At 37.2% G+C, this 25,680-nt stretch overlaps 2 protein-coding genes across 2 annotated transcripts; one reads left to right on the forward strand and one right to left on the reverse strand.

The window, feature by feature from the left end:
- Positions 1 to 1,116: 1,116 nt before the first annotated feature.
- Positions 1,117 to 19,777, forward strand: LOC139938631 (uncharacterized). The gene is made up of 21 exons (XM_071934229.1): positions 1,117 to 1,282; positions 4,268 to 4,343; positions 5,036 to 5,244; positions 5,463 to 5,607; positions 5,876 to 5,998; positions 6,464 to 7,677; positions 7,949 to 8,213; positions 8,812 to 8,904; positions 9,632 to 9,751; positions 9,991 to 10,134; positions 10,698 to 10,787; positions 11,093 to 11,321; positions 11,581 to 11,987; positions 12,356 to 12,543; positions 13,476 to 13,647; positions 13,916 to 14,385; positions 15,324 to 15,558; positions 16,190 to 16,393; positions 16,678 to 16,752; positions 17,277 to 17,357; positions 17,915 to 19,777. The coding sequence occupies exons 2-21, from the start codon at positions 4,287 to 4,289 to the stop codon at positions 17,984 to 17,986; spliced, it is 4,593 nt and encodes a 1,530-aa protein (XP_071790330.1). The 5' UTR covers positions 1,117 to 1,282; positions 4,268 to 4,286; the 3' UTR covers positions 17,987 to 19,777.
- A 1,676-nt stretch (positions 19,778 to 21,453) lies between these two features.
- LOC139938112 (protein CASP-like) lies at positions 21,454 to 25,323 on the reverse strand. Its single transcript, XM_071933489.1, has 7 exons — positions 25,177 to 25,323; positions 23,825 to 23,894; positions 23,598 to 23,704; positions 23,276 to 23,395; positions 22,375 to 22,518; positions 21,844 to 21,989; positions 21,454 to 21,523 (listed from the first exon to the last, which is right to left on the reverse strand). Exons 1-7 carry the CDS (start codon positions 25,321 to 25,323, stop codon positions 21,454 to 21,456), a joined length of 804 nt encoding a protein of 267 aa, XP_071789590.1.
- Positions 25,324 to 25,680: the final 357 nt, after the last annotated feature.

Genomic DNA, 25,680 nt, shown 5'->3' on the forward strand with positions numbered 1-25,680 from the left:
CTGATTCAACAGAAGAAGTTTGTGCTCAGTTCGCCGTCCGTATAAGTTGGGGGAGGGGTGGGGGCAGAACCTCCGGTGTCCCAGAGAAATCTGTCCAACGAAGACTCGACTGTCCTCATGGCCCATGCATGGGAAAGTTAGGACGTGTCCGAATATGTGGCTACAGCTACGGCTATGGATAGATGTCTGCGTCATCATGCATTGATGTATAGGAGGTCCATAGCAACGCCCTTGGTAACAGACGTAGCCATAGCTCTAGATGTCAAATCGGATACTGCCGGCCGCTAAAGCAGAACGATTCAAATGAGGGCGCTAAGTTTTCGCCGTTGGGGACAAAATCTCCTGCCACACTGGCTCCTGCATGCCCACACTGGCTCACTAGGCTACCGTTTACCTTAGATTCGAAGTCATGCAGGGCTCTACATGGCTCTACCAAAATGGTACTGACGGAGCCGAAGCCTAAGCGAAGCCTATGATTTCAACTTGTATGAGCGGGCAAGGACATTTTCATTTTGTAAAAAATAATGTACTTCCATTGGAAACCAATTTAGGGAACCTTTGCAGAGATCATTGGCCTCCGTGTGTAATTTACGGCCAAAGCCCAAGATGTAGTTTAATTAGTGCCTTAGATCAGCTATGATCAGGAGCTTCCTCATTTCACGGCTAGTGGGACCGAAACCTGTATGGGTATAAATAGGCTACTTTTGATCCGTAGCAAATCCTTGCGCCGTTATACGCTTAACACATTCAGTGCCAGTCCCCCCCCCCCCCCCCCCTCCCCCCTTCCACACAGAAAAAGAAAAACTAAACGAAAGTAAATAAAATACGGGAACTTTTCACACATTTCAACCCACGTTTTTTTTTTTTTTCACCATTCCTGTTTGTCTTGTTCGCTCATGTATTTTATTTGTAAACCAAATTCCTTCATTTTTCAGTCTTAGGGTTTTTATTTTGATTATTAACAGTTTGTTTAAATAAACTAAAATTGAATCGAGTCTACTCTAAGTGGGATCGTCCGTCGAGTGTGTCAGCCATCCATGATACTTTTTGCTCTGTGGTAAACTGACAACAGCGCCCTCATGTGATCATAGCGCTAAATTCGAATTCATTATTTTGTACAACTGCTGAAATTGTGAAGGGTCGGTCACCGATTTTGTCTTGGTTTGATACATTTGATGATTAAATTCAACATGATTGCTGGTAAGGGATTATGCATGTAGTCAACATTTGATGGTAGAGGAATCGGAATCAAACAACAGAGGAGACTACATGATTTTCTAAGGTATACGGGTGATGTGAAATATTTGGATTGCCTTATTTTAATTGTATTATTATTGTAGTTTGTACACAACGAACGACGCTTTCGAGTGTCGTCTCCAAAAACTCACTGAATCAAAAAGGCCATGTCTGTCTCCACACAGATAGACGATAGCGTTAGTACTTTGATGTATTATTTGTAAGGGAAAGTATAAAATATATCGTAGGACGTCCTGTTTTCCCTACTTCTAGAAAATATAATAAAATGAGGCTCCCCGCTCACGGGTATCGTAGCGTCATACGTTATCGACCCTCATATGTTTTCGGTCCCCAACTTTGCTTCCCGTTTACCGCGAAATTGTGCAAGCTGCACCGGTGACAGAAGCTATGCAGTTTACTCACGGTCTGTATTTTCATCAGGCTTAATCATGCTGAGAAAAAAGTTTCCTGTCGTTGGTTATGCTCAAACATTTATAAAATGATTGATTTTTGGTACTAATCACTTTTGCATTATATGCCAACATTCAAATGAGTCAAAGAAACATCATCCAACCTCGAAAGTTCAAAACAAAATTACTATCTGCTAGATTGAGTTACATTCTGCTTTAGTCACTAGATGGATCACGTGAGGTGGTTACTATTTGGGATTCTATGATGTGCAAATGTGGGGAAAATATTTAAGTGAAAATGACAACAATACTTTTTTTTTATTTACTGCATAACTGTTATAAATTCCGATAAGCGTAATAAATACTAAGACTACATTAAAGAGAAAATATCATAGATTGTTTTTTTATCTCCTGAAACCAAACATTACTGGTCTGAAATAGGGGAAAACGGATTGTTATGAAGTGTGAGTGCATCATCAAGGGGGGGTGGGGTGTTTTACTTTCATGCCTTATGATATCTCTGGATTCTAATAGAGTAGCCATAGGCCTAATGCCTTAGGACAAAAATGTAACTAAATTTGTTAAGTAGTAATTGAATAATATTTTTGATTTATTTTGCACGCCATACTAGCTTCTGAATATTCAATAAAATACCAACCAATGAAAGGTGTGAAAACATATTACGTTGCTCCAATGTCGTGCATGCATACGCAAATATTTAGTTTTTGATTGTGAACAATTTTCCTGTTATCCTACTGAAAACACATGACACCAGGATATAATTAATAATATATCCTGGTGTCACACTCATGTGATGTGTTTTCAGTAGGATAACAGGAAAATTGTTCACAATCAAAAAACTAAATGTGTTTTTTTTTCAAATCATCTTCCAATTTTTTAACAATAACACTTACACTTCATGGTGTGTTGAAATTTTTAAAGTTTTGGTTTTACGTTGCGAGAGACAGTCCGCCATTAACAGTGCTTTAATGCATGCACGACATTGGAGCAACGTCATATGTTTTCTTTAATGTAGACTTAATATTTATTACGCTTATCCGAATTTATTACAGTATGCAGTAAATCAAAAATATAAAAAATTGTCATTTTTCACTTAAAATATTTTAATATTTTCCCCACATTGGCACACCATAGAATCCCAAATAGTAACCACCTCACGTGATCCATCTAGTGACTAAAGCAGAATGAAACTCAATCTAGCAGATAGTAAAATTTTGTTTTGAACCTTCGAGGTTGGATGATGTTTCTTTGACTCATTTGAATGTTGGCATTATAATGCACTAGTGATTAGTACCAAAAATCAATCATTTTTTAACTTTTGAGCATAACCATCGACAGGAAACTTTTTTCTCAGCATGATTAAGCCTGATGAAAATGCAGACTGTGAGTAAACTGCATAGCTTCTGTCACTGGTGCAGCTTGCACAATCTTGCGGTAAACGGGAATCAAATTTGAGGACCGAAAACATATGACGGTCGATAAAGTATGACGCTACGATAGTTTCTAGAAGTACTGTTTTCCCTACCTGGCAAGTCTTTAATTTATTTTTAACCTCTACGTGGGGTCGCACTAAATACCGACAACTCACGACATATTATATTTAACGGTTGACTTATGTTCAACTGTTCTGTTAAAATAAAGTGCATTTAAAATTTGTTGTCGTGAGGGGTCGTGAGTTGTCGGTATTACTATTTATAGTGCGACCGTCTATGACTATGTGTAGTGCGCGATGTAAACACAGATACATTGTTGTGATATAGGGGACCCAGTAACTGGGGCGCTGTATTCCTTTTTCAAAATTTTGACATTTTCCAAAATTTTGAAGAAGGAATACAGCACCCCCCCCCCCCCCCCCAGTGTAGAAAATGTCAAAATTTCGAAAAAGGAATACAGCGCCCCAGTTACTGGGTCTACATTTTGTAGTTCAGTTGTGATACATTGCCAAGCAAAGTTGAAAGTGTCTCCTCTCTCCCTGCCTTGACCAACAAAACTTAGAAACGCGTAAGGCTCCACTGGTCATGCTGGTTAATGCTACTCTCACAACTTGGGTGAAAATTCTTGCTAATATGAATATTTGAAATTGGCGATGAATTCGCCCAAAAGTTGCGATTTGATAGTTAAAAAATTAATGTTCTCGGTCGTCCTTATAATTTTATGTAAACCTCTCCTTACGAATATCTCTTATTAAGCATAAACCATAACACGCAAGCTTTACCACCAATACCAATGGCTTTTTACCAATGCTTACGAAACTCGATGGTGAATTACCGTCTTCACAACATTCGCTGAAATTTAGGAAGCGCTTCGTATTGCTGCTCTCACAGAGTGGCGAATGTTCTTGCAAGATGAATATTTTAATTTCGCGTTAATTTTGTCCACGAAAAGCATACGAAAATCGCTGCAAACGACGTCTTCGCAACATTCCCTGAAATTTAGAAACCAGTTTCTAAACTGACCGATCTCGTAAGGAGGTTGGGAATAATTTGTGAACGTTCCGAATTTGTTTCCAATGCTTACAAAGACACGGCAAATGTTGCGAAGTCAACCTGAAGAATTTGTTTTTAACACACATCAACCATTTATTTGTTTTATAATTGCAGGACACTTGGAAACCCCATCATGTTTGCAACACCAGGACGACATCAGCTAGTGGACAAGGAGAATGTCGGTGCAGAGGTAATTAGCTAAGCCCAGGAAATTTCCCATGATTGATCAGTTCAGTCTGTGTTTAATTTATTGATTCCTTTCTAGGGTTTCCTAGCTTATTTAAACCTCTCACCCGGGTCAATATATATGATTATTCAGTCGTGAAACCTGTGTCCATTTATAAGCAAGACACTAAAACCATTGCTTCAACCTTCGGATGGGACGTAAAGCCCTTGGTGCCGTGTTTGTGTACCGATAACTTGCCCACAGAAAAGAACCCAGTGGCAGTGCACTTTGTATAAAAAAGAGAAGGGGTCTGCCCCGTTGTTTCTGCATATTGCGCCACAGCATCTTGTAAACCATTACATATGGTGCTTTATTAAAGGAAAAGGTCTCTGTACTTCAAATCACACCCTGCAGGAAAAACTACTGTGCACTTCGATACGCCCCTTAGGGGCTATAAAGCGCTATATAAGAACCAAATATTATTATTAATAGTTGCACATCCCCATTATTGTCGAATTTAAAAGTGTAGGCAAAGCAGCCATGGGAGCATCTTTGTTGTTTTGGCCCGAGTATTTTGTTTTTGTGTACCAATAATTCTTAGAAAAAGTTCACATAAATTAGGAATCAATGAATTTTTTAAAAGCAGAATGTTTGTGTTAACCTTTAACCCCTAGAAAGGCTCATCATTTTTCATCTTTCTTGTCTTTTCTTCCCAGACCAAGACACCAGGGAAGTCTTTGAATCCTGTAACCCCAGCAAGGAAACCCCTCTCACGTCTCAACCAAGACCTAACTACAACCAAGTTACATCATGGCATTTCCCTCTCAGGGAAGTCCATTCAGAAGATATGGACACCCATGGAAGACTGTACTCCAAGGGGTTCAAAGTCATCCAACAAGAAAAAGCAAAGCGAAAAATACAAAAGGTAATTAGTATCCCAGCAAATATATTACTGTCACTGTGTCTGGTGTAGATGCTTTTTCCAGCTGAAGAATTTTTCACAGAGAGCCTTAAACACACCTGCCCCAATTTCTTTAAAAGTGACATTTCTGATTTTAGTATCCATTTCTTGTAGAAAAAGCTGTTACTGCTACATACATCATAACCTCCTTAAACTTAAGTTGTATTGTACTATCTTGACAGGAAGATCCGAGGTCCTTCTTTGGGTACATCTTCATCAAGCTCTGGCAGTAAACTAAGAATCCAGAGTGTAACCGAGGCAGCTGAATCTCTTCTTAATGAAGTTTTACTGAACGAAATTACCAATGTGTCTCAAACTACACACAAGGTTAGCATCTCCAGATTCCTTTCAACCATGTACATGGAGAATGTGTACATTGTAAGAAGCTTTTATTCAGAAAATGTATGTTACTTTTATCTGCACACTGAAATGTTGATAATATGTTTGCGCTAAATTCAAGTAAATTCAAATTTAGACAGCATTTTTTTAGGTTTTAATTATTGATGTGTTTACCTGAGAGGGGCCTATAGCTAAAGTTATCCTCATACCTAACATCGAACATTTAGTTTTATCAATGAATTATGCTCAATTTTAGATGTACAACGCACCAGAGAGTTCTATCCCAACTGACGGGGACAATCAACTGGCTTACGCTGCTGCCAACCTGGTTGAAAGTACACTTGAAGCTGCAATGATAGAGTTGATTGATGAAGAACAGGTAGGTAGTTGAGGGTTTTCTTTTGTCTTGTATACTGCACAGTCAAACCATTCAATTGATTATGAAGCCAGATAGATTCAAACAGTATACTCTGCTCGTCTTCAGGAGAAGACGAGCATTCTCCTGAAGACTAGCAGAGTATACTGTTCGAAACGTCAAGACCAAACCGGCTCTTTTCTAAGCCACCACTCCTTCAAGAGATTTTACCCATGGTTGTACCCGCAAGTTTACTATTTATATTTATAATTACTCTTAAGGTGGTACATGTTGATACTGTCACTACTTTGTCACTGTTGCAAAAGGGTCTAGCTGTAGTGTCCTTCAATGGTGCAAGTTTGTGGCACAGGATTTATGTCAAATGCCAATAAATGCAGTGCCTTACTTCAGCATTAAACAAAAACTGATCTAAAAGAGGAGAAATAATTGAAGGGACTAAATTTAAATCTATATTTTTTTATTTCTCAGGCAGCAGTTACAATTTTGCCTGTCTGTAAGAACATGATTGAAAGTGACTCTTCTTCCATTATTGCAACACCATCTACTGAGCAATTATGGAGCATTGCTCTTGGGTTTGAAGACAGTTCTGACGATATTCCACACAGAGCCACATGTGTATTTGACACACCCACTAGAGATTCAACTGAAATATTGAACATCGATTCAACACCCATGGGAGTGAGTGACTTTTCACTGTACACACCAACGATGGCTAGTCAAGAATGCTTAGGCAGTGGTAATGTGGAGAGGAACACTGAAGTGACACCTGCTAGATCTATGGACCCTGGTACAACTCCAATCAAGTCAGCTGAGATTGGTCTAGGCATAGACCAAACTTTAGTAGCAGATTCATGTACGGGAACCACTCCAGTGGAATCCAACGATGCCAACTTTGGTACCACCCCAGTGAAATCCATTGATGCCAACTTTGGAACCACCCCAGTGAAATCAGCTGAGATTGGTCTAGGCACAGACCCCGCACAAACAATTGACTCATGCATCGGGACCACCCCAGTGAAATCCAATGATGCTAACTTTGGTACCACCCCAGTGAAATCAGCTGAGATTGGTCTAGGCACAGACCCCGCACAAACAATTGACTCATGCATCGGGACCACTCCAGTGAAATCCAATGATGCTAACTTTGGTACCACCCCAGTGAAATCAGCTGAGATTGGTCTAGGCACAGACCCCGCACAAACAATTGACTCATGCATCGGGACCACCCCAGTGAAGTCCAATGATGCTAACTTTGGTACCACCCCAGTGAAATCAGCTGAGATTGGTCTAGGCACAGACCCCGCACAAACAATTGACTCATGCATCGGGACCACCCCAGTGAAGTCCAATGATGCTAACTTTGGTACCACCCCAGTGAAATCCATAGATGCCAACTTTGGAACCACTCCAGTCAAGTTAGCTGAGATTGGTCTAGCCACAGACCCAACACCAATCACTGATTCCTGCATTGGTACCACTCCTATTAAGATTGCAGAGATGTCTGTTGGCACTAGCCCTCTCGTGACAGCTGATGTTCAGTGTGGAATGTCTCCAGTCTACCTCACCGATACACAATGTGGTACTACTCCATACTGTATGAAAGAAGTGGGTACAGCTATTACACCAGTAACACTCAATGTAGCAGGGACACTTACATCACCCATTGTAGTTCCAGCATTTAGGTAAGTATTCACACCCAAGGCACTTGTACATGAACAAATTTGCATCCACTATTCTTGAAAAACAAAATGCAGATCACTTAAGGAATATCACAACAAGAGTCAATTTCAGATTTGCATTGTTGCCTGTATAAGTTTCATTAGATATAAGTCTGGCTGATACTTTCGGAGAAAAAAAGTGCATTTGACTACAAAGCTCTGTTTTTCGGCTTGAATTGCTCATTACTAATTTGTGGTGTCACTGAGATTCTTGTGTTTCCTTATATTATGTCAGACTGGACGCAGAGAGCCCAAGTCAGCTTGATCAAGCCAGCCTTCTAAGCCACATGGAATCAGCTTCAATCAGTAATGAGCTACTACGCTGTGAGCTTCACAACCTTAAAGCTAACCAGGCTGACTTACACAGCCAGCTAGACGTGGCAAAGAGACTTCTTGAACAGAAGGAGGAAGTAAGTAAGAAGGAACATCTAGAACAGAGGGAGAAGGTTGTCGGGAAAGAACTGCCTGTACATCAGGAGGAAGTTCAGCGTAAGACAAAGGTTTGTAATAAAGTACTTTCATAACTTACTTTACAATTTCATGTTTCTGGATTTCATTTACTTGGCATCCACCATGGATATAACTACGTGTGTATAGTACCAGTAATAGTGAATAGACCTGGAGGCATTTCCCCCATCCTTGTTAATTTAACTTAACTTCATCATATCATGGTGTATGTATACATGGGGAGTAAAACCAAGAACAGATAAGTTTGTTTTACTTCTTGTACGAAAGAAGTTATTGGCTCTACTGTACATGTCAGTCAAGTGAATCTATCTTCAATTTGTTTTAAACAAAATGATGTACAATATGTGTGAGGAAAGATAAACACCAATTCAGCTAATTTAAAATTTTTACTGAACTAGGTTATTAACTCACTTCTTGGTTCTATGTGTGTGAGCACTTCACTGTTCCAAAGACTGAGCCAGTGACTGGTTTTGTGAAATTCATTTTATCTCTGATTCCATGATGTTTGTTTAATGGCTCAGTGAAGATTCTCAATTTTCTCATCAGTCAAACCCAATGAAATATTTGCTTTAATTTTAGAAATGTAATTACAATACAATGTTGTCATGTAAACTGTGATTATCTCCGCAGGTGTCTTCAAGGAAGGATAGAGATGAAGGACTATTGAGTCAAATTGGTGAACAGATGAACCAGATTGGCTTCCTTCAAGAAACCTTAGACCAGGTAAGACATTAGTAAGACACTAGACCAACTAGACAACATGCACAGTCATTGGAGAGGAATCATAGTCTTATTTATAACACCCCTTGCAAGTATTCTGCCTGCTCATTGGTTTAGAGCGCGTCACATGACATGTCTTAGTTTTGCTAGACGACGGCCGTCGGTTTGCCATGTCGGTGATCCCCGGAGCGTTCTATTTTCCCTCGGCTTCGCCTCGGGAAAATAGAACGCTACAGGGATCACCTCGGGAGTCATAGTTTTAACCATAGCACTCGAAGCAGTCAATATTTGTATACTAGCACACGTATCTACCAAACAAGGTACTCAAGACACTGAGTATATACAAACTTTTAGAAAGATAGGTTATTGCAGTGACGGATTCTGAGACCCAACTGTTTAGCACCGTATAAGGGTTTACAAGGTGCTACGGCGCATTTAGCAGCCACAGCCAGGAACACCAGGGCGAACCCCTTCTCTTTCCGATAAGTGCACTGGGTTATTTTACATGCGTTACACAACACATGGGATCAACAGCTTTACGTCCCATCCGAAGGAAGAAGCAATGGTAAAGTGTCTTGCTCAAAGACACAAGTGTCTACAAGTATAGTAGAATGTATCAGTCATTGTTTTGAAATCTGAAAAACACCAGGCTAAAGTCTAAATCTGTCGCATTTCTATTTTATTGTAACTCAATAACCTTGGAGCAATCTGGGTACTCTTGTATTTCCAGAAATCATCAGAGTTGACAGCAGCACATCAAGATAAAGCCAATCTTAAAGATCAGTACAGAAGAGAAATTCTCAATCTACAACAAGATCTAAGGAGTTCATATAAACAGCACCAGCAAGAGGTAACTCTTCAATCCACTGTTCTTCCACCACTTAATTGTATGAGCTCTATTTACCTTACATTGATCTTGGTTGAGTATAACTTGATTCATTTTACAGGTTGTCTGAACTCAGTTCATTCTACTCTAAGCGCATAGAAACTATAACATATTGTTATTATTATTACTCTACCCTACTCACAGCTAATGCGAATCGGTATATGCACTGTACATTAATCACTTTGTATGTCTTGAATTTCCAGATTTCTGAACTCCGTTCCCTCCATGAACAGAGCAATTATGAACCTCATTATAAGAGAGCTTTGGCCACCGTTACAGAACTCCATATAGAGGTTCAGGCTTATAGAGACCTGAAAGATACACTAGACAAAGCAGCGGAGGTACAGGTAAGATACACAATACCTGACAATTATGAACCTCATTATAAGAGAGCTTTGGCCACCGTTACAGAACTCCAGATAGAGGTTCAGGCTTACAGAGACCTGAAAGTTACACTAGACAAAGCAGCGGAGGTACATGTAAGATACACGATACCTGACTGTAATAAACTTGGTCCCGATTCTAATCAATTAGTCCTGATTCTAATCAATTAGTCCTGATTCTGATAAAGAGACCTCAAAGATACACTAGACTAAAGCACCTAAGGTACAGGTAAGATACACAACACCATCTGAGTTAAGTTCCCTCATCACAATCACTACAGTCATGACAGTACTTATTGTGATGAATGAGTCCCCAATATTATAGTACAGTCCTGATTCTGATAAGTTGGTTCTGATTCTGATAATGTAGAGGGTGCTGTCATTGCTGCCGACTCACATTAATCCTGCTCCAGTTTTTCTGTTCATGGAGTATCAGATATAGCCCATCTGAGATCCTTTGTCATGCATTCTTGCATGGTTCACAATGGTTTACTGTTAACACTTATAATCCATTTGCATTTGTCCAGGCACAGTTTGGATGTATTGAAGAGGCCTACAGTCTGGTAAATGCTTTATTTACAAGAACAATGGAGAAGAAAGATCAACTTGAAATGCAGGTATTATGGTACATTCATTGTCATAAAATAATTACCCTAACATCAACAACCTCTTCCAGTTATCAAAGTCATTGAATACAAACACAATTCTTAGCAGACTGACTAAGTTGGGTACAATTCTCTGATCCATTCATTTGTCAAATCCAATTCTCTGATCCAATCATTTCAATTCTCTGATCCAATCATTTATCCAATCATTTATTGATCTAATCGAATTCTCTGATCTGTTATCATAGTGATTGACTGTTTTTATAAGATATTATTTTATTATTAGATTTAACTAGTTATATATTTGTGTGCATCAGCATTCTGAGATGGTTAATCAAATGAAGGAAACCAACGATGAGAATAAGGAGTTGAAACTACAGCTGGCTACATCTAAGGAACAGCAGCAACAACTTCAAACTGAGTTAGAAGACACCATCAAGGCTGAGAAAGATGCTCTGGAGGTTCAAGGAAAACTGATGAAGGATCTAGATACAAACTCACTGGCCATGGCAGAGGTTAACGTAGAGCTTCATGCAACAAAACTTGGTAAGTACTCTGTTACCATTATCAGGACAATGTAGTCAAAGTCAACTTGAAGATTCATATAAGTCAACTGCATGTGAGGACTTATTAACTCTGCTCCCATTATCATTCTTACATGGATGTATTTTCTCTGGGTTTTTTTAATGGTCCACTCACATGCCTGTTTTAGAATAAATTAGAAAGAAAACAAGTATTTCATTTACTGTGACCATTTACTCTACTTGTCATGTAACTCTTTTCCATTTCATTCTTTAATCTTCAGAGTTGTTTGGTTTCAAAGATGACTTTACATCCCTAAAAGTCAGATATGACAACCTCCAGAAACAGAGTGTGAGTCACTTCTTGGACGAGACTACCATGGAGGCTGCCCTCGCTGTTCAAGGCAAACAGTGGCAAGATACAATGACCAGTATGAAAGAATCACGCTCTAAATATGAAACGGAAATCCACAATCTTACCCTAGAGAACACAAGACTCTCAGCAGAAGTGAGTGTCTTAACGCATGAGCTCAGCAGTAGCAAGAGCCAAATCTCTGCCCTGGAGTCTAAGAATGAGATATCTGAAGAAATGTTGCAGAGAGTAATGAAGGAGGTAGAATCCTTAAAGACTGAACTAGAATCAACCAGAGAGGCAAAGGCTGAGTCTAAGAGACTTACAGGTCAAATTCAGGTTAGTTCATCTTTTCCTCTTGGCTGTTTCTTTAAAGTTGTTATTATGTTGTGTCTTTGCATAGTAAGTCAGAAGTGTTTGAAGAGTTGCTTGATGCCAGTGGATTTGTGTATAATATTCTAAAAAGCCCTCTTTTTATTATTATGTCTCTAAAGTGAGTATGTTCTTGGGACGTCCGCTTGTTTTGAGGTGGATTATTTTATTTTATTTTTTATTTATTTAATTACTATTTTATTTTTATTCTTTTGTTTTCCTTTCAAAGATGAAATTCCTGGCCTGATTTTGGAACAAGACTCCATCTTTACAGATAAATTTGAAAAGGTTAATAAACATGTTAAATAAGATCGAAACTTGTTTCCCCTTTACAGACTCTCCGCAAGCAATTTAAGGAGAACATTGAGTTTCTAGAGGAAGAAAGAGGAGCATTGGTTGAATCAGCTCATGAGACTGAAGAGCAGCTCAAGATTGAAACATTGGAACTATCTCGTCTCAAGGTGGCGCTATACAATGCTGAGGAGACTAACTCAAAATGGAAAAGTGCTGCTGAAAATCTCAGGTAAACAGGGCACTCAATTGACTGTGATTATCAATAATAATGTTACTTTCATGTTTCTGGTTTGATATATTCACTATCCCTTTTATTAAGCTTCTAATCTCTGTACGTATACAGTCAGAAATAACTACATGTTTCCAATTGTAATTGTTGATTCCTGGCCTTGATTCCAATGTGAAAGTTTACCATATATTTTATTAACAAACCGATCTCTTTGTGCTTATAGTGAGAAGCTACAGGTTTACATTATACAATTGTTGTACGCTGTGACGGGGTCCATGGTGTTTTGTACACTCGAGGGGAAAAATGGCACCCGAGGCGAAGCCGAATGTGCCATTTTCCCCTGAGGGTGTACAAACCTATGGACCCCAATCACAGTGTGCAGCACTTGTTTTGTTAAACCTTGGTAACATTAATATTCCTCTTCTCGAAGTTCTGTTGTTATCTTCAAACATTATTACGGAGTATTTATTGTTTAATAAGCAGAGGTACAAGAAACAATTCCTGACTGTTTCATCGAACCCAAGGGTGTTTCGTACACAGCGCTGGAAATCGAATAACACTGGGAACGATCAAGGTGATGTACACCGGTGCACATCACTTTTCATGTTACCCGCCGAGCTGTGCATTACGCGTAGCGTGCATCTTTAGCCGTGGTATATGCGTTTTTGTTGCACATCACTAGATTGGTTCTCGACCAATCAAACTTCACAGTTTGTAATACCAAGGTATAAAGATTCTAGTTGTTGATAATGTTTAACCTAATATTTACAACCTAATCTCTTTGTGTATTCAGTGAGAAGCTACAGGTTTATCAGAGTAAGTTGGATAATACTAAAGCCCATGCTCACTGGATGATTATCAATTTGATACAAAGTGAACCTTTTGTGAAACTTTACTATAATATTTACAATCTAATCTCTTTGTGTATTCAGTGAGAAGCTACAGGTTTACCAGAGTGAATTGGATAATACTAAAGCCCATGCTCACTGGATGATTATCAATCAAGTAACTGAGATGAGAGAAGCTGGAGAAGGATTAGCTAGTCTGGTCTCTAGAATGCAGAACATCTACTCTTACCTCAATATCAATGCTGGTCACCAAGAGGTATGGGTACCAGACTCTTCTTCTTTACCATTGTATTGTATCAGATTTTATCATCAAATTAAACTTGTACATCTGTTTCATTGTTAGGTGGACGTCCTAAATAGTTAAAGGTCCCAAATAATTAGAGGTCCAAAATAGATGGAGCTCACATATGGTTCCTCCACAACTTTTTGAGAGAGCTCATATAGCACTTATTTTGATCTACTGGTTCTAGGACAATGTTTGAAATGCTTTCCTTTAAGAATTATATGTGTTATTTCTTCAAAAGGTTACTGTCGATCAGACCAAAGACACTCATCAAACATCGATGCCCAAAGCCACAAAGACTAACGCCAAGACCACAAATGAACCCAGACCATCGCAGAAGTCTGGATCTCTAGTGGCTTCCATACTCTGTGCTGTCCAGTCTAAAGACAGCCAATCAGAGGCTACAAGCCCACCAGACAAACATCTCAATGAAGACATCCAACGATCACGTACTCCAAGCCCCTTAGATAGGAGGCTCACCATTGGTGGATCAACTAGTAGTGCATTCTCTACAGTGCAAACATCCGCCAATCAGGATGCTGCTTCTATTGATGTTTCTCCCCCAGTAGAAGGAAGACAGAGTAGTGATGACAATGTGCTATTGGGGGTTCAGGTTGATAAAGTAAAGGAGCAATTTGGAAAGTTGTTGCAATTATTGATGACGAGGATCGAGGACTTGGAGTCCTCAGCACAGCACCTAGAACATGAGAAGTAGGTTCAAACATTGTCCTTCTGTAGTTCTTAATCTCTACAGTATCACGTGTAGATGTTTGTTTAGTGATCATTAAAACGAGTCCTCAGCACATTGACACAACACCTTGAACATGAGAAGTAGGTTCAAACATTGTCCTTCTGTAGATCTTAATCTCCAGTATCACGTGTAGATGTTTGTTTTATAGTGATCATTAAAACGAACCGACCGTGCAAAGCTAACTTTTAAAGATAACTCGGTAGGATGTTACATTGAAGAACAATTCTGTCTTTGTATAAATTTTTTATTATTTATGTATATTTAAATCTTATCAGTTTTATCTTTCATGTAGCAATGCAAATCTTTTTCAGTCATATGAGATGCATTAACTTAACTTTTTTGTTTTTTTTAATCAATTTTGGCAGATATCGATTCCTATTTAAAGACACTGGACACTATTGGTAATTGTCAAAGACCAGTCTTCTCACTTGGTGTATCTCAACAAATGCATAAAATAACAAACCTGTGAAAATTTGAGCTCGATTGGTCGTTGGAGTTGCGAGATAACTATGAAAGAAAAAAAACACCCTTGTCACACGAAGTTGTGTGCTTTCAGATGCTTGATTTCGAGACCTCAAATTCTAAACTTGAGGTCTCGAAATCAAATTCTTGGAAAATTACTTCTTTCTCAAAAACTTTGTTACTTCAGAGGGAGCCGTTTCTCACAAAGTTTAATACTATCAACCTCTCCCCATCACTTGTACCAAGTAAGGTTTTATGCTAATAATTATTTTGAGTAATTGCCAATAGTGTCCACTGCCTTTAATGAAAAGGCATGTCCAAAACTTGTCATTTAAAAAAAGGCAAATCAGTCAGTTTTCTTTTCTGGTATTCTTGTTTGAAAAATGCACATTATTATCATACAGCTATATCCAAGTTCAACCTTTTCTTGAAACAGGACCGAGTTGAATTCTGAGCTTCTTAAAGCTAAGAAGAAGCATGACCATGAGGTATGCCTCATCCGTGAGCAGCTTCGTGAATCTGAGATGCAAGAGAGACGACTAAGACAAGAAGTGTCTAATGGTAAGACATCACTGAGTGAGTTCCAGCAGGCTCTACAATATTCGCAACAACGTCTACAAGAAATGGCTGATAACCTCGGAAGATTCTCCGATCAGAAGTCAATTATTGAGGTAAGATCTTAGAAGCACATAGAGGGAAATAGAGGAAAGAAACGACTCAGGCAAATAATTTGCAATCTAGAATGGTGAAAGCTGATTCTAGATACACTGAATAACGAAGTCAACTATTGAGGTAAGATCTTAGAAGTACATAGAGGGAAATAGAGGAAAGAAACAACTCGGGCAAATAATTTGCAATCTAGAATGGTGAAAGCTGATTCTAGATACACTGAATAACGAAGTCAACTATTGAGGTAAGATCTTAGAAGTACATAGAGGGAAATAGAGGAAAGAAACGACTCGGGCAAATAATTTGCAATCTAGAATGGTGAAAGCTGATTCTAGATGCACTGAATAACGAAGTCAACTATTGAGGTAAGATCTTAGAAGTGCATAGAGGGAAATAGAGGAAAGAAACGACTCAGGCAAATAATTTGCAATCTAGAATGGTGAAAGATGATTCTAGATACACTGAATAACAAATACATGTGTCTGGAAATGGGTTGCAATATGAAAAAGAACATCTTTCCTAACTAATTTCATTGCTTTCTTTTAATAAATTTTTAAATTTTTTATTGCACAAGTTTGTTTTATTTTAAGAGTTCTTACAAGATTTGTTGTATCCTTTTCCTCTATTTAACAGAAGCTTCAAAGTGAATCCGTCAAGCTTAACGGCACTCTCAGACTTGCCCACAGGGAGAAGGCCCTATTACAAGAACAGCTTGACTCCATTTTAACTGGCTCTTCTCAATCCAGCAGTGAAGGAGCAGAATGTGGGAAAGTACTACCACAGGAAACAGTTCCTAATAGCAAACTCATCAAAGAAAACATCGGCCTTAAGAAAGATGTAAGTTGTCATCAAATTACTCAAATTTGTTTATAGTAATAAATGAAAACGCAAAATATCAAGAGGGTATGTACTTTGTGGTCTGCTTTATCAAGTTGCACCTACGTATTTTTATTTATTTATTTATTTTATTACATTCAGTACAGATGTGTTGTAGTCTCATCTAGTGCCTTCTTTGCAGACATCCTGTATATTTAAAATTTGTTTTATAATCTGAAATGCATGAACAGACTTGGATGGAGACATGAGTGTACGTTACTTTATTTGAATACTTGGTTTGACAGATGGAGAAAATCCGACTTCGTTTGATTGAGCGTAGAGATCACTATGAGGCACTGAACACCAGAGCAACAAGACATGTGAGTAGAAGAATTCATGATCGCACCTTAAAGGTTTACATTGGAGTGCTTGTCAATTATTGCTTAGCTAATCAGTCTTTATTCTGTACGCAGTTTTTATATGTACTGTATCTGGTTCCATTTTCAAGCATCACTGAATGGTGTTGCTGGAAATTATTGAATCCATCCAAACTAGGCAAAACTAGATCTGGGTTATAAAAAGCTTTGCCAAACATGCTACAATTCTATACTGTACACATATTGAAGTGTTGTGATATGGAAGGAAATCAAGTAGTGTATTCAACAAAGCCTTGCACGATACACTGATGCATGAGGAAGATTTTCTTCCTCATCTTCCTCCATGATTGATGTAAGATTCTGACAATTAACCATGTAGCAGCTGCACTAGTAAATTGCAACTCTTATGTTTTGCAACAGAACCTACATGTACATTGTACAGTGTATCCTTGTTCTTTCAACAGCAAGGAAGAAAGTTGCTACACTTATTTAACTGTATTTCCTTGGTATTTTTTTCCCTTTTTCAGGTTCGAGTGTTGGAAGAAAACTGGCATAAAGCTGATGCTGAAGTATACCGTCTGGATGAACTCTTTGATCAATGCAAACAAGTACGCACAGTTTCATTTATTTAATACTCGACATGTATTGACCTCACCCGACGTCATCACCAGCATAATCTTGGATGCGCCATACTGGTGGGCAATGTCACTGTACACTATTCAGTGAAAGTGCACATTTTAGGCGATGCGGCGTTAACATGTAAAACTATTGCCCACCATCATGGTGGCCGCAAGGGGTCAATATGATTCAATTTTAGATACGTAATATTCTTCCTACTTTAGTCAAATATCAATTTTGTAACCCCAGATAATCGCCAAGATTATTACTGTATAAGCCTCATAAAGCATCAAAGCCCATAGAATCAAGTGATCCCTTGTACTTCAATAAGACTGTCTCACTTCCACCAACTCCCTTGCAGTCCTTCAAATACCCCATTGCACCCATAGCAACTGCTGTGGAGCCCATTGCAAAGTTCCAATACAAATTAACATTCAAGGCATGCCCTTGTGTCAAGTGAAACACCCAATGTAAGAGGTGTTGAGTTAAATCTTTGAAAGTAGTAGTAGTGATAAAAAGCTAACATGTGTTTTCTGATTATTTACAGTTGATAGAGCAAGTTCCCACATCAAGTAATGAGAATCCACACCTGGTAACATTGAGGGCGCTGTTCACATGAATCTAGAAGCGCTACACAGCCCAGTCATACTTCAACAGTGAGTGCGTTTTAGGAGCGTTTTACTCTCTGCATGATTTCTTGGTCATCTCGTTGATATTGGAATTGTTATTTTTGAAATAGTATGCACATTTTACATGATTTTGTACAAACAGTAAGTAGTTCAGTAGGTTTGTGTTCCTGTTTAATTGTTAATATTATAAGTTAGTTTGAAGAAGTCTAACCTGTAAAATAGTGACTGTGTAAACCTAAACATTATTCTCATCCAAACTTTAGTTTGCTTAATTTGGGAGGAATTCCAAACCATAACAATAAATAAATGAATGTTTCAACTTTCTCTCCAACCGAATTCATTTAAGTTTTTTTTGTACAAAAATTAATGCAGCTTTAGACAAATCATTTGAGATACTTAAAGACGTAAACAAAATTGTTTACAAAATGTGAGACATGTTGATGTGTTTTAGAAGATTTTGTCATCACATGTTTGAGTGAACAGATAATCGATGGTTCAAGGTTTAACCCGATATGAAAAGTGTTGTTCAGCATAGAATCCCTAGACAGTTTTACTGGTCTTGAACCAATGTTGTGAAAGTGTTTCCTGTAAATAAGTTTTAATCGTAATAGTTGTCCCCGTTATCCAATATTTCTTTCTCTATGCATGTTATTTATTATCAACAAAGTTTGAAAGGTAATGTTAGTTGTTACTTAAATTAAATTTTGGTTTAATGCATTTAAGCAAATATCAGTCTGTGTTGTTATTATAGCAAGACATACTAGTGACGAGACTCTGTGCCTTTTTGATGATACAAAAATAGGGTAAGGATACTCTATGATACAAACAAGGAATTTGGCAAAGAGTATGCTTTGAGACAACTATTTGTAGGTAGAATAACAAATAAAACAATTGCAGCTATTTTGGAAATTGCCTGTGGGCCTATTCTACCTATAATTTTTCAAAATTCAAATCTGCAATGGCCCTATAGCCAAATATCGTCATACATGTAATAACATGCTCTGACTGTGTGACATATTAAATGCTTGTATCTTAAAAGGCACAATTCCCCCTAATATTTCACTATGTGACCCACTTGTATTTCCACGTTAACTTAGACAGGTGTACGGTACATGTAGATATTCCTCATAAACCAAAAACAACAAATAATTCTTATTTCAGCTTCTGTAATGAATGCAACGGGCCAAAAAAGGAAAAGGATTTTATCTATACTAAACATTCTGGCAATTCAAAAACAATATTTGATTTTGATAGTTTTCCATAACTCCAGGGAAAACAATTGTATTAAAAGAACTGTAAAATTAGCCACTTATGGAATAGGACTCTATAGAGCAGTAGGATTTGATTTCTCTGTCAAATCGTAAATTGACTAAGCCAGTAATGTACATGTATCACTCAAACTTAATAAATCACAACCAGTGGAAGAGAAGGTGATCCAAATGACATAAGCAAACCCCCCAAAGTAACAATAAACCATATCAAACTGCTAAATATGTGTGTGATAAATGAGTGTTTTAATGAGATACATTTAAGTTCAATTGCAATTTTTTAAATAGTTTGTTTCTAATATATAACCCTTTAATTGGACTTTGTAAATTCAGCTGACTGGACCAGGCTACTTGGACATTAAAGGAACACGTTGCTTTGGATCGGTCGAGTTGGTCTTTGAAAAGCGTTCTGTAACCGTTTTTTATAAAATCGATATGGTTAGAAAGATGTTGTAAAAGCAGAATACAATGACCTACACAAATATGCCTCAAAATTGCATGGTTTTCTTTTTACCTCGTCGACTAACACGGTCGGCCATTTATGGGAGTCAAGTTCGGCCATTTATGGGAGTCAAGTTTTTGACTCCCATAAATGGCCGACCGTGTTAGTTCGCGACGTAAAATGAAAACCGTGCAATTTTGAGTGATACTTGTGTGGATCATTATATTCTACTTTTAAAACATCTTTCCAACCATATGTATTTCATAACAAACGGTTTCAACCGCTTTTTATAGACCAACTCGTCCGATCCAAGGCAACGTGTTCCTTTAAGTAAAATGAGTCAAAATTATCATGAACATGTAACGTGTACGTGTATATTATCATGTATACTGTATACAGAAAAAAAGTGTTGGGTAACCGCGTTGGTTAGTATGGGCTTTTTGTCACACTACAGCACTGATGCATTCTTTGTTTATGCTGTGCTGGACTGTATACATGTACATATATTAACCTTGGTTGAAGTTGTTTCCTTCATTGCATCTGATATAGTAGTTGCTATGGAAGCTCACACAGATATATAACAAGATAGTCATAGTTAATAGTAAAAAGCAGGATAGTTCTTTTCAGAACTGAGAAGTCTCCCGAACCCCCGATTATCTACTCCGCGGCAGTAGAATATAGCAAGACAGTTCTCTAAGAACAAACTCTAACTGGGAAGTAGATACACACATGGTGTTACCACAAACCAAATACATGTATACAAGATAGTCATTAAAGTGCAACAATTGATAATTACCTCAGCACTATATATACTGTACACAAGCATTTTGGACTAGGATTGTTTTATAACCAACAAACTGAATCATAAAACTGAACAAGTCATTAGCAATTAATACTCCAGTAACATATCACTCCATCCAATACTAAGATTGCTTGATTAATTGCTTCATACAAACTGATAGATGAAATATAAACTAAGATTTGCTAATCAAAAGGCTCTTCATGCTTTACTTACATGCAGTTACTTCATGCAAGCGATTTACGTTTTGTTTCTTACTGTACACAAGGAATTTATTTTTAAAGTAACATTTTAAACAAAATTTGATACCCACAGACTGTAAACGTTAAGAGGGGGAAAAGTTAAAGGGGAAAATAAAATTCACCTTTAAAGCAAAAATATTAGAAACTAATTTAAAGTCATCTTCAGAAAGAGAATTGTTTCTGGACAATAAATGTATCTCAAAGAATTTGCCTTAACAGTGATGTACTCTGCTGAAAACCTGTTTCAACTATTCCCAAAAAATCTAATATTTCATTTAGATGAGAAACGATCAAATAAGCCCTGTCTTCATCATCCCCTCAAAAAGTGTTCAAATAGAAAAATGTACATAAAAAAATGTTTTCAAAAGGGACTGCAAATACACCTTGTCACCTCTTGCATCAGTAAACTTCAGTTCCTATTACTTCAGAAGACAACTTCCTTATTTTTACAATAGTCAAATTTTTTAGTGTCATTCATTCATTTCTACTAATTAATGACTAAAGAAAACAGTCCCATTTTACAAAGACAACCACATTACTTGAAGAAATAATACTTTTAATTTCAACTAAACTAGCCATTTTAAAAATATATTTTTATGTGTCATCAAAGACCCCCTGTACCCAGCCCTTGACAATGAATGTACTTATCAATACAATAAGTTTATAGAAGAAAAGTCTGTTTAAGATAAGCTCAAGATGTTTGATGCTATCCATGGTTTAGTAATCCAACATCATCTTTCTCTCCAGGATGGAAATGATGCATATGTTCCTGAAACCTGAAAAGAAATGAAGCAAAATTACTCAAGATTTTACAAGATTAATAACTGAAAGTTATACATTATCTAGAGAGGTCTATTATAGAATATCTCAAGAGTTACTATTTCTCAACAAGAACACAAAGTAGTCCCACAACTCAGCATATTGCTGTGTAGGTGCTAGTCGTCTTCAAGAGAGTACATCTTTCAATGGGATTTCACAAACCCCTCTAATTAAAAGTTTCTTAAAAGCAATCATAGTAATAAGAATTTGAATCGTTGCTCCTTATGAGCAAATTCTGAATAAGTAACCTACTCATTGTGTTTGAGTATATACTTACTTTGCAAAACATTCTGTAGCTGAGTCTCTCTTACAAGCTGATGTGTATGCCATCTTATATAACACCAAGAATACTAACATATGGAGAATCATAACGTACAGGAAGGCTATCATACGAGCAATCTTATTGGCTAATACCAGACGCCCCTGAAATAAAAAATATACACTTTAATATTGATCTGATATTTGATATAAATGTCCAATGTTACAGATACCTCAATGTTTATAAGACACTTTTCTCTGTATAACATTAATCTCTTTATTTGAAGCATTCAAAGAATGTAGTAGAAGCAAGAAAGATGTGACATCACAACTAGATAACATAATCTCTTAAAGCTTCCTTTCAGTGTTAACTCTATCTCCATAAACAAAACTGTCATAAAAACTATATAAACGCAGCGGGAAAAGGCCCCTAAATTCATACTCGTCTGGTAGTGACAGCCTATGGTCCTAGTAATAGGATTTTGATTCAACAGCTAAACTGCAAACTGTTTTGTTAAATGTGTCCATAAGGATGATTTGAATGACCTACCATGCTGAGTGTTGCTTTATCAAACGGACTGAGATTCATGTATTTGCGTTGTTTTTCTTTCCTGCTGAATGAGTTGAATGGATCTAGACGTTGTTCGTACTGAGTAGAATATCGACTCTCTGTATCATCAACACCACTAGAACCCTAAAGAGGAACAACATTCATGGCTGCTAAGTAAATTTGCATTCCAGTTATTAACTTCACAGGTAAAAACAAATTAGGTTTAAGTATAATATTAATATACAAAGATGAGGAACAAGAATTCATGTCTGCTCAGTAATACTGAGAACTCAGTAACTTCACATGTACAATACAATACAATAACTACATTTATAAAATGCTCTTACACCTAAAGATGGTTTCACAGCACTAAACAGAGTCTACAAATCAAATCAAATAACACTGTTCAGTGGGGAAATCATTTAATCATACAAAAGACAAATGATATAAAAGTATAACATAATGCAGTAAACAATATGATATAAGACAAGAAAATAGGATAAAGACAAGGAAGAAACTGGCACACCTGAGTAAACTTAATCACAATCTGGTTGTTTTCCTGGGAAAACATCAATCCAAAAGCCACATTATCACATAAAAGGAAAATGCATAAAATGTATATCAACCACAAAATGCAAGTTTAGGTGACTGGAATCTTTCGTTCAGAATTTTGAATAAATTTCACATCATAATGCCTAACAAGAAACAAAATAGTGAAATAAAAAAGGAAAAACCATGACAAGTTATGTTTCTTCCCAAAACCTATTCCTCCCTTTAAACAGGTGGTACCATCTGGGTACAAATAGCAGGAATATTTTCATTTCATTCAACAGCTTTTGTCATATGGACTTTTAAGGCAACATTTACAAATCCTCACCCATCCAATCAATTATGCACAAACCTTATTGTTCTTATAACTCTGAAGAAAACGAATCTTCTCATAAAGTTTGACATTATCAGATCGTAGTTTGTCTGCCTCTTCTTTAAGAACAGTCACTTGCTGTTGATGTTGACGATTCTCCTAAAACAAAATGATACAAAAGTTTATGAATGAACTCAGATTCTAATGAAGGTATGAATAAACTAGGAAAAGATCTTCAAGAAATATCACACACTTATAGCCATTTACATCATTGTGTAAGGACAAAATAAATCCACAAAGCAGGGATACATGTACACATACAATCCACACTAAGCATAAAATACTCTAGTCTTGATATTACCAATTCCAATTCTTGATTGCGAAGTCTAAATCGTTCTCTCTGACTGGAAACAATGGGCAGTAACGACTCAGCTGCTCCCTGGCTACCTTCACTTGATGATGATTTGGCTGCAAACAAAACACACATGACATTGTTACAACTTCAGAACTGAGATAATAAAGACTTAATATCATTTGATGGTCGATTGTAATAAGAAATGATGTCATTATAAAGAGGAGCAAACTTACTTAACGTTGATGTTTCTCTGACAGCATCTGCAGCAAATCCAGCCTCAGTAGTAGATGGAGTTGCTTGCCCCTGAAGACACAAACAAACCAGCACATTAATGTACTATGGGTTAGTAAAATGAAGCACCTTTCCTCACAGCCTTTTGTGTGTGTGTGTTCATACAACTGGAACTTTTTCAGACACTGGACACTATTGGTAATTGTTAAGTACATGTTTTAAGAATTTTTTTTATTTTTTCCCTTTCTATTGTTTTAAATTTATTGCTGTTAATCTCTCTTACTATATATTGTAATATTTTTACTGGTCATTCTTTGATATTTTTCATTTACTTTTTGTACCTTTATTTTGTAAATACATAGTTTAATGATTTTAATAGTTTTGTGATGTATTTTGTAAGTTTAGTATTTTTTTTATAATGAATCCAACCGTATGTGGTTGCAAATAAAATGAACCTTACCTTACCTTACCAAAGACTAGTCTTCACAGTTGGTGTATCTCAACATAAGCATAAAATAACAAACCTGTGAAAATTTGAGCTCAATCGGTCGTCGAAGTTGCGAGATAATGACAGAAAAAACACCCTGCACACGAACTTGTGCGCTTTCAGATGCTCGATTTCGAGACCTCAAACGCTAAACCTGAGGTCTCAAAATCAAATTCGTGGAAATTTGCTTCTTTCTCAAAAACTACATTACTTCAGAGGGAACTGTTTCCCACAATGTTTTATACTACCAAACTCTCCCCATTACTCGTTACGAAGTAAAGTTTTATGCTAATAATTATTTTGAGTAATTACCAAGTGTCCACTGCCTTTAAGGGTTTGACTTATTTTCTGATTTGAGACTGAACTGAATCCATAGAGTTATATGTAAGAACTAGAGTGGGCACTCACTATTGAATACAAATATCCACTCTGACAATGTTTGCTGTGTAAATTGAGGAGTGACCAGCATCATAGGATGGGTAAGCATTATTGTCACAATAGTAGAAAAACCTCTTCTCAGATCATATTGCATGGTTTTGTACACCATCTATAGTTCTCATATAACTGTCTGACTGAATGTCAAACACATAAATCAAACACATACAGTAAAATGGTTCTGAATCCTGATTGTAATGGTTCTGAATCCTGATTGTAAGAGAGTGAGTGTATAGAGTCAGGGAAATCAAAATCTTAACCACTTCACGTCGAATGAAGTGTATATCCGCTAAATATTTTTAGACTGGCTTCAGCGGACAGTTTATTACAAACTGAACAATTTTCAGAGCACTCTCAATTTTTTACTGACAGCCGAACAGCCACTGAGAATAGATACAAATGTGTGGACAATAACAGATGAGTTTAACCTACCTCTCCCTCTCCTCTGAGGTACATGGTGGACAACGAGTTCACACTGAGTAGATCTTTCTCCAGCTTGCTAATGAGTTGTCTCTGATCCTCAACCACTTTAACCATCTCAGCATGTTTAGCTTGAAGCTCAGTAAACCGTTCTATCATTTCAAATTAAAGTTGGCATTACTCATTTTGTAGTTAAACGGTTTGGGTAACCTTTAAAGCCATTATACACTTTCGGTAAACAGTATTGTCCAAGTCCAACAATCCTGTAGAAATTTAGGCTCAATCGGACATCGGAGTCGGGAGAAAATAACGGGAAAACCCACTCCTGTTTTCGCGCGTTTCGCCGTGTCATGACATGTGTTTATAACAAATCCGTAATTCTCGTAACGAGAATTTATATTGTTTTACCGTTTTCTCAAAAAGTAAAGCATTTCATGGACTAATATTTCAAGAGAAGTCTTTCACCATTACCTTCTGTAAACCCTGTAAATTATTTGTAAATCTGTGCATTTTTTT

The sequence above is a fragment of the Asterias amurensis genome, chromosome 6 (genome assembly GCF_032118995.1).
Source record: "Asterias amurensis chromosome 6, ASM3211899v1".
Classification (NCBI taxonomy): Eukaryota; Metazoa; Echinodermata; class Asteroidea; order Forcipulatida; family Asteriidae; genus Asterias; species Asterias amurensis.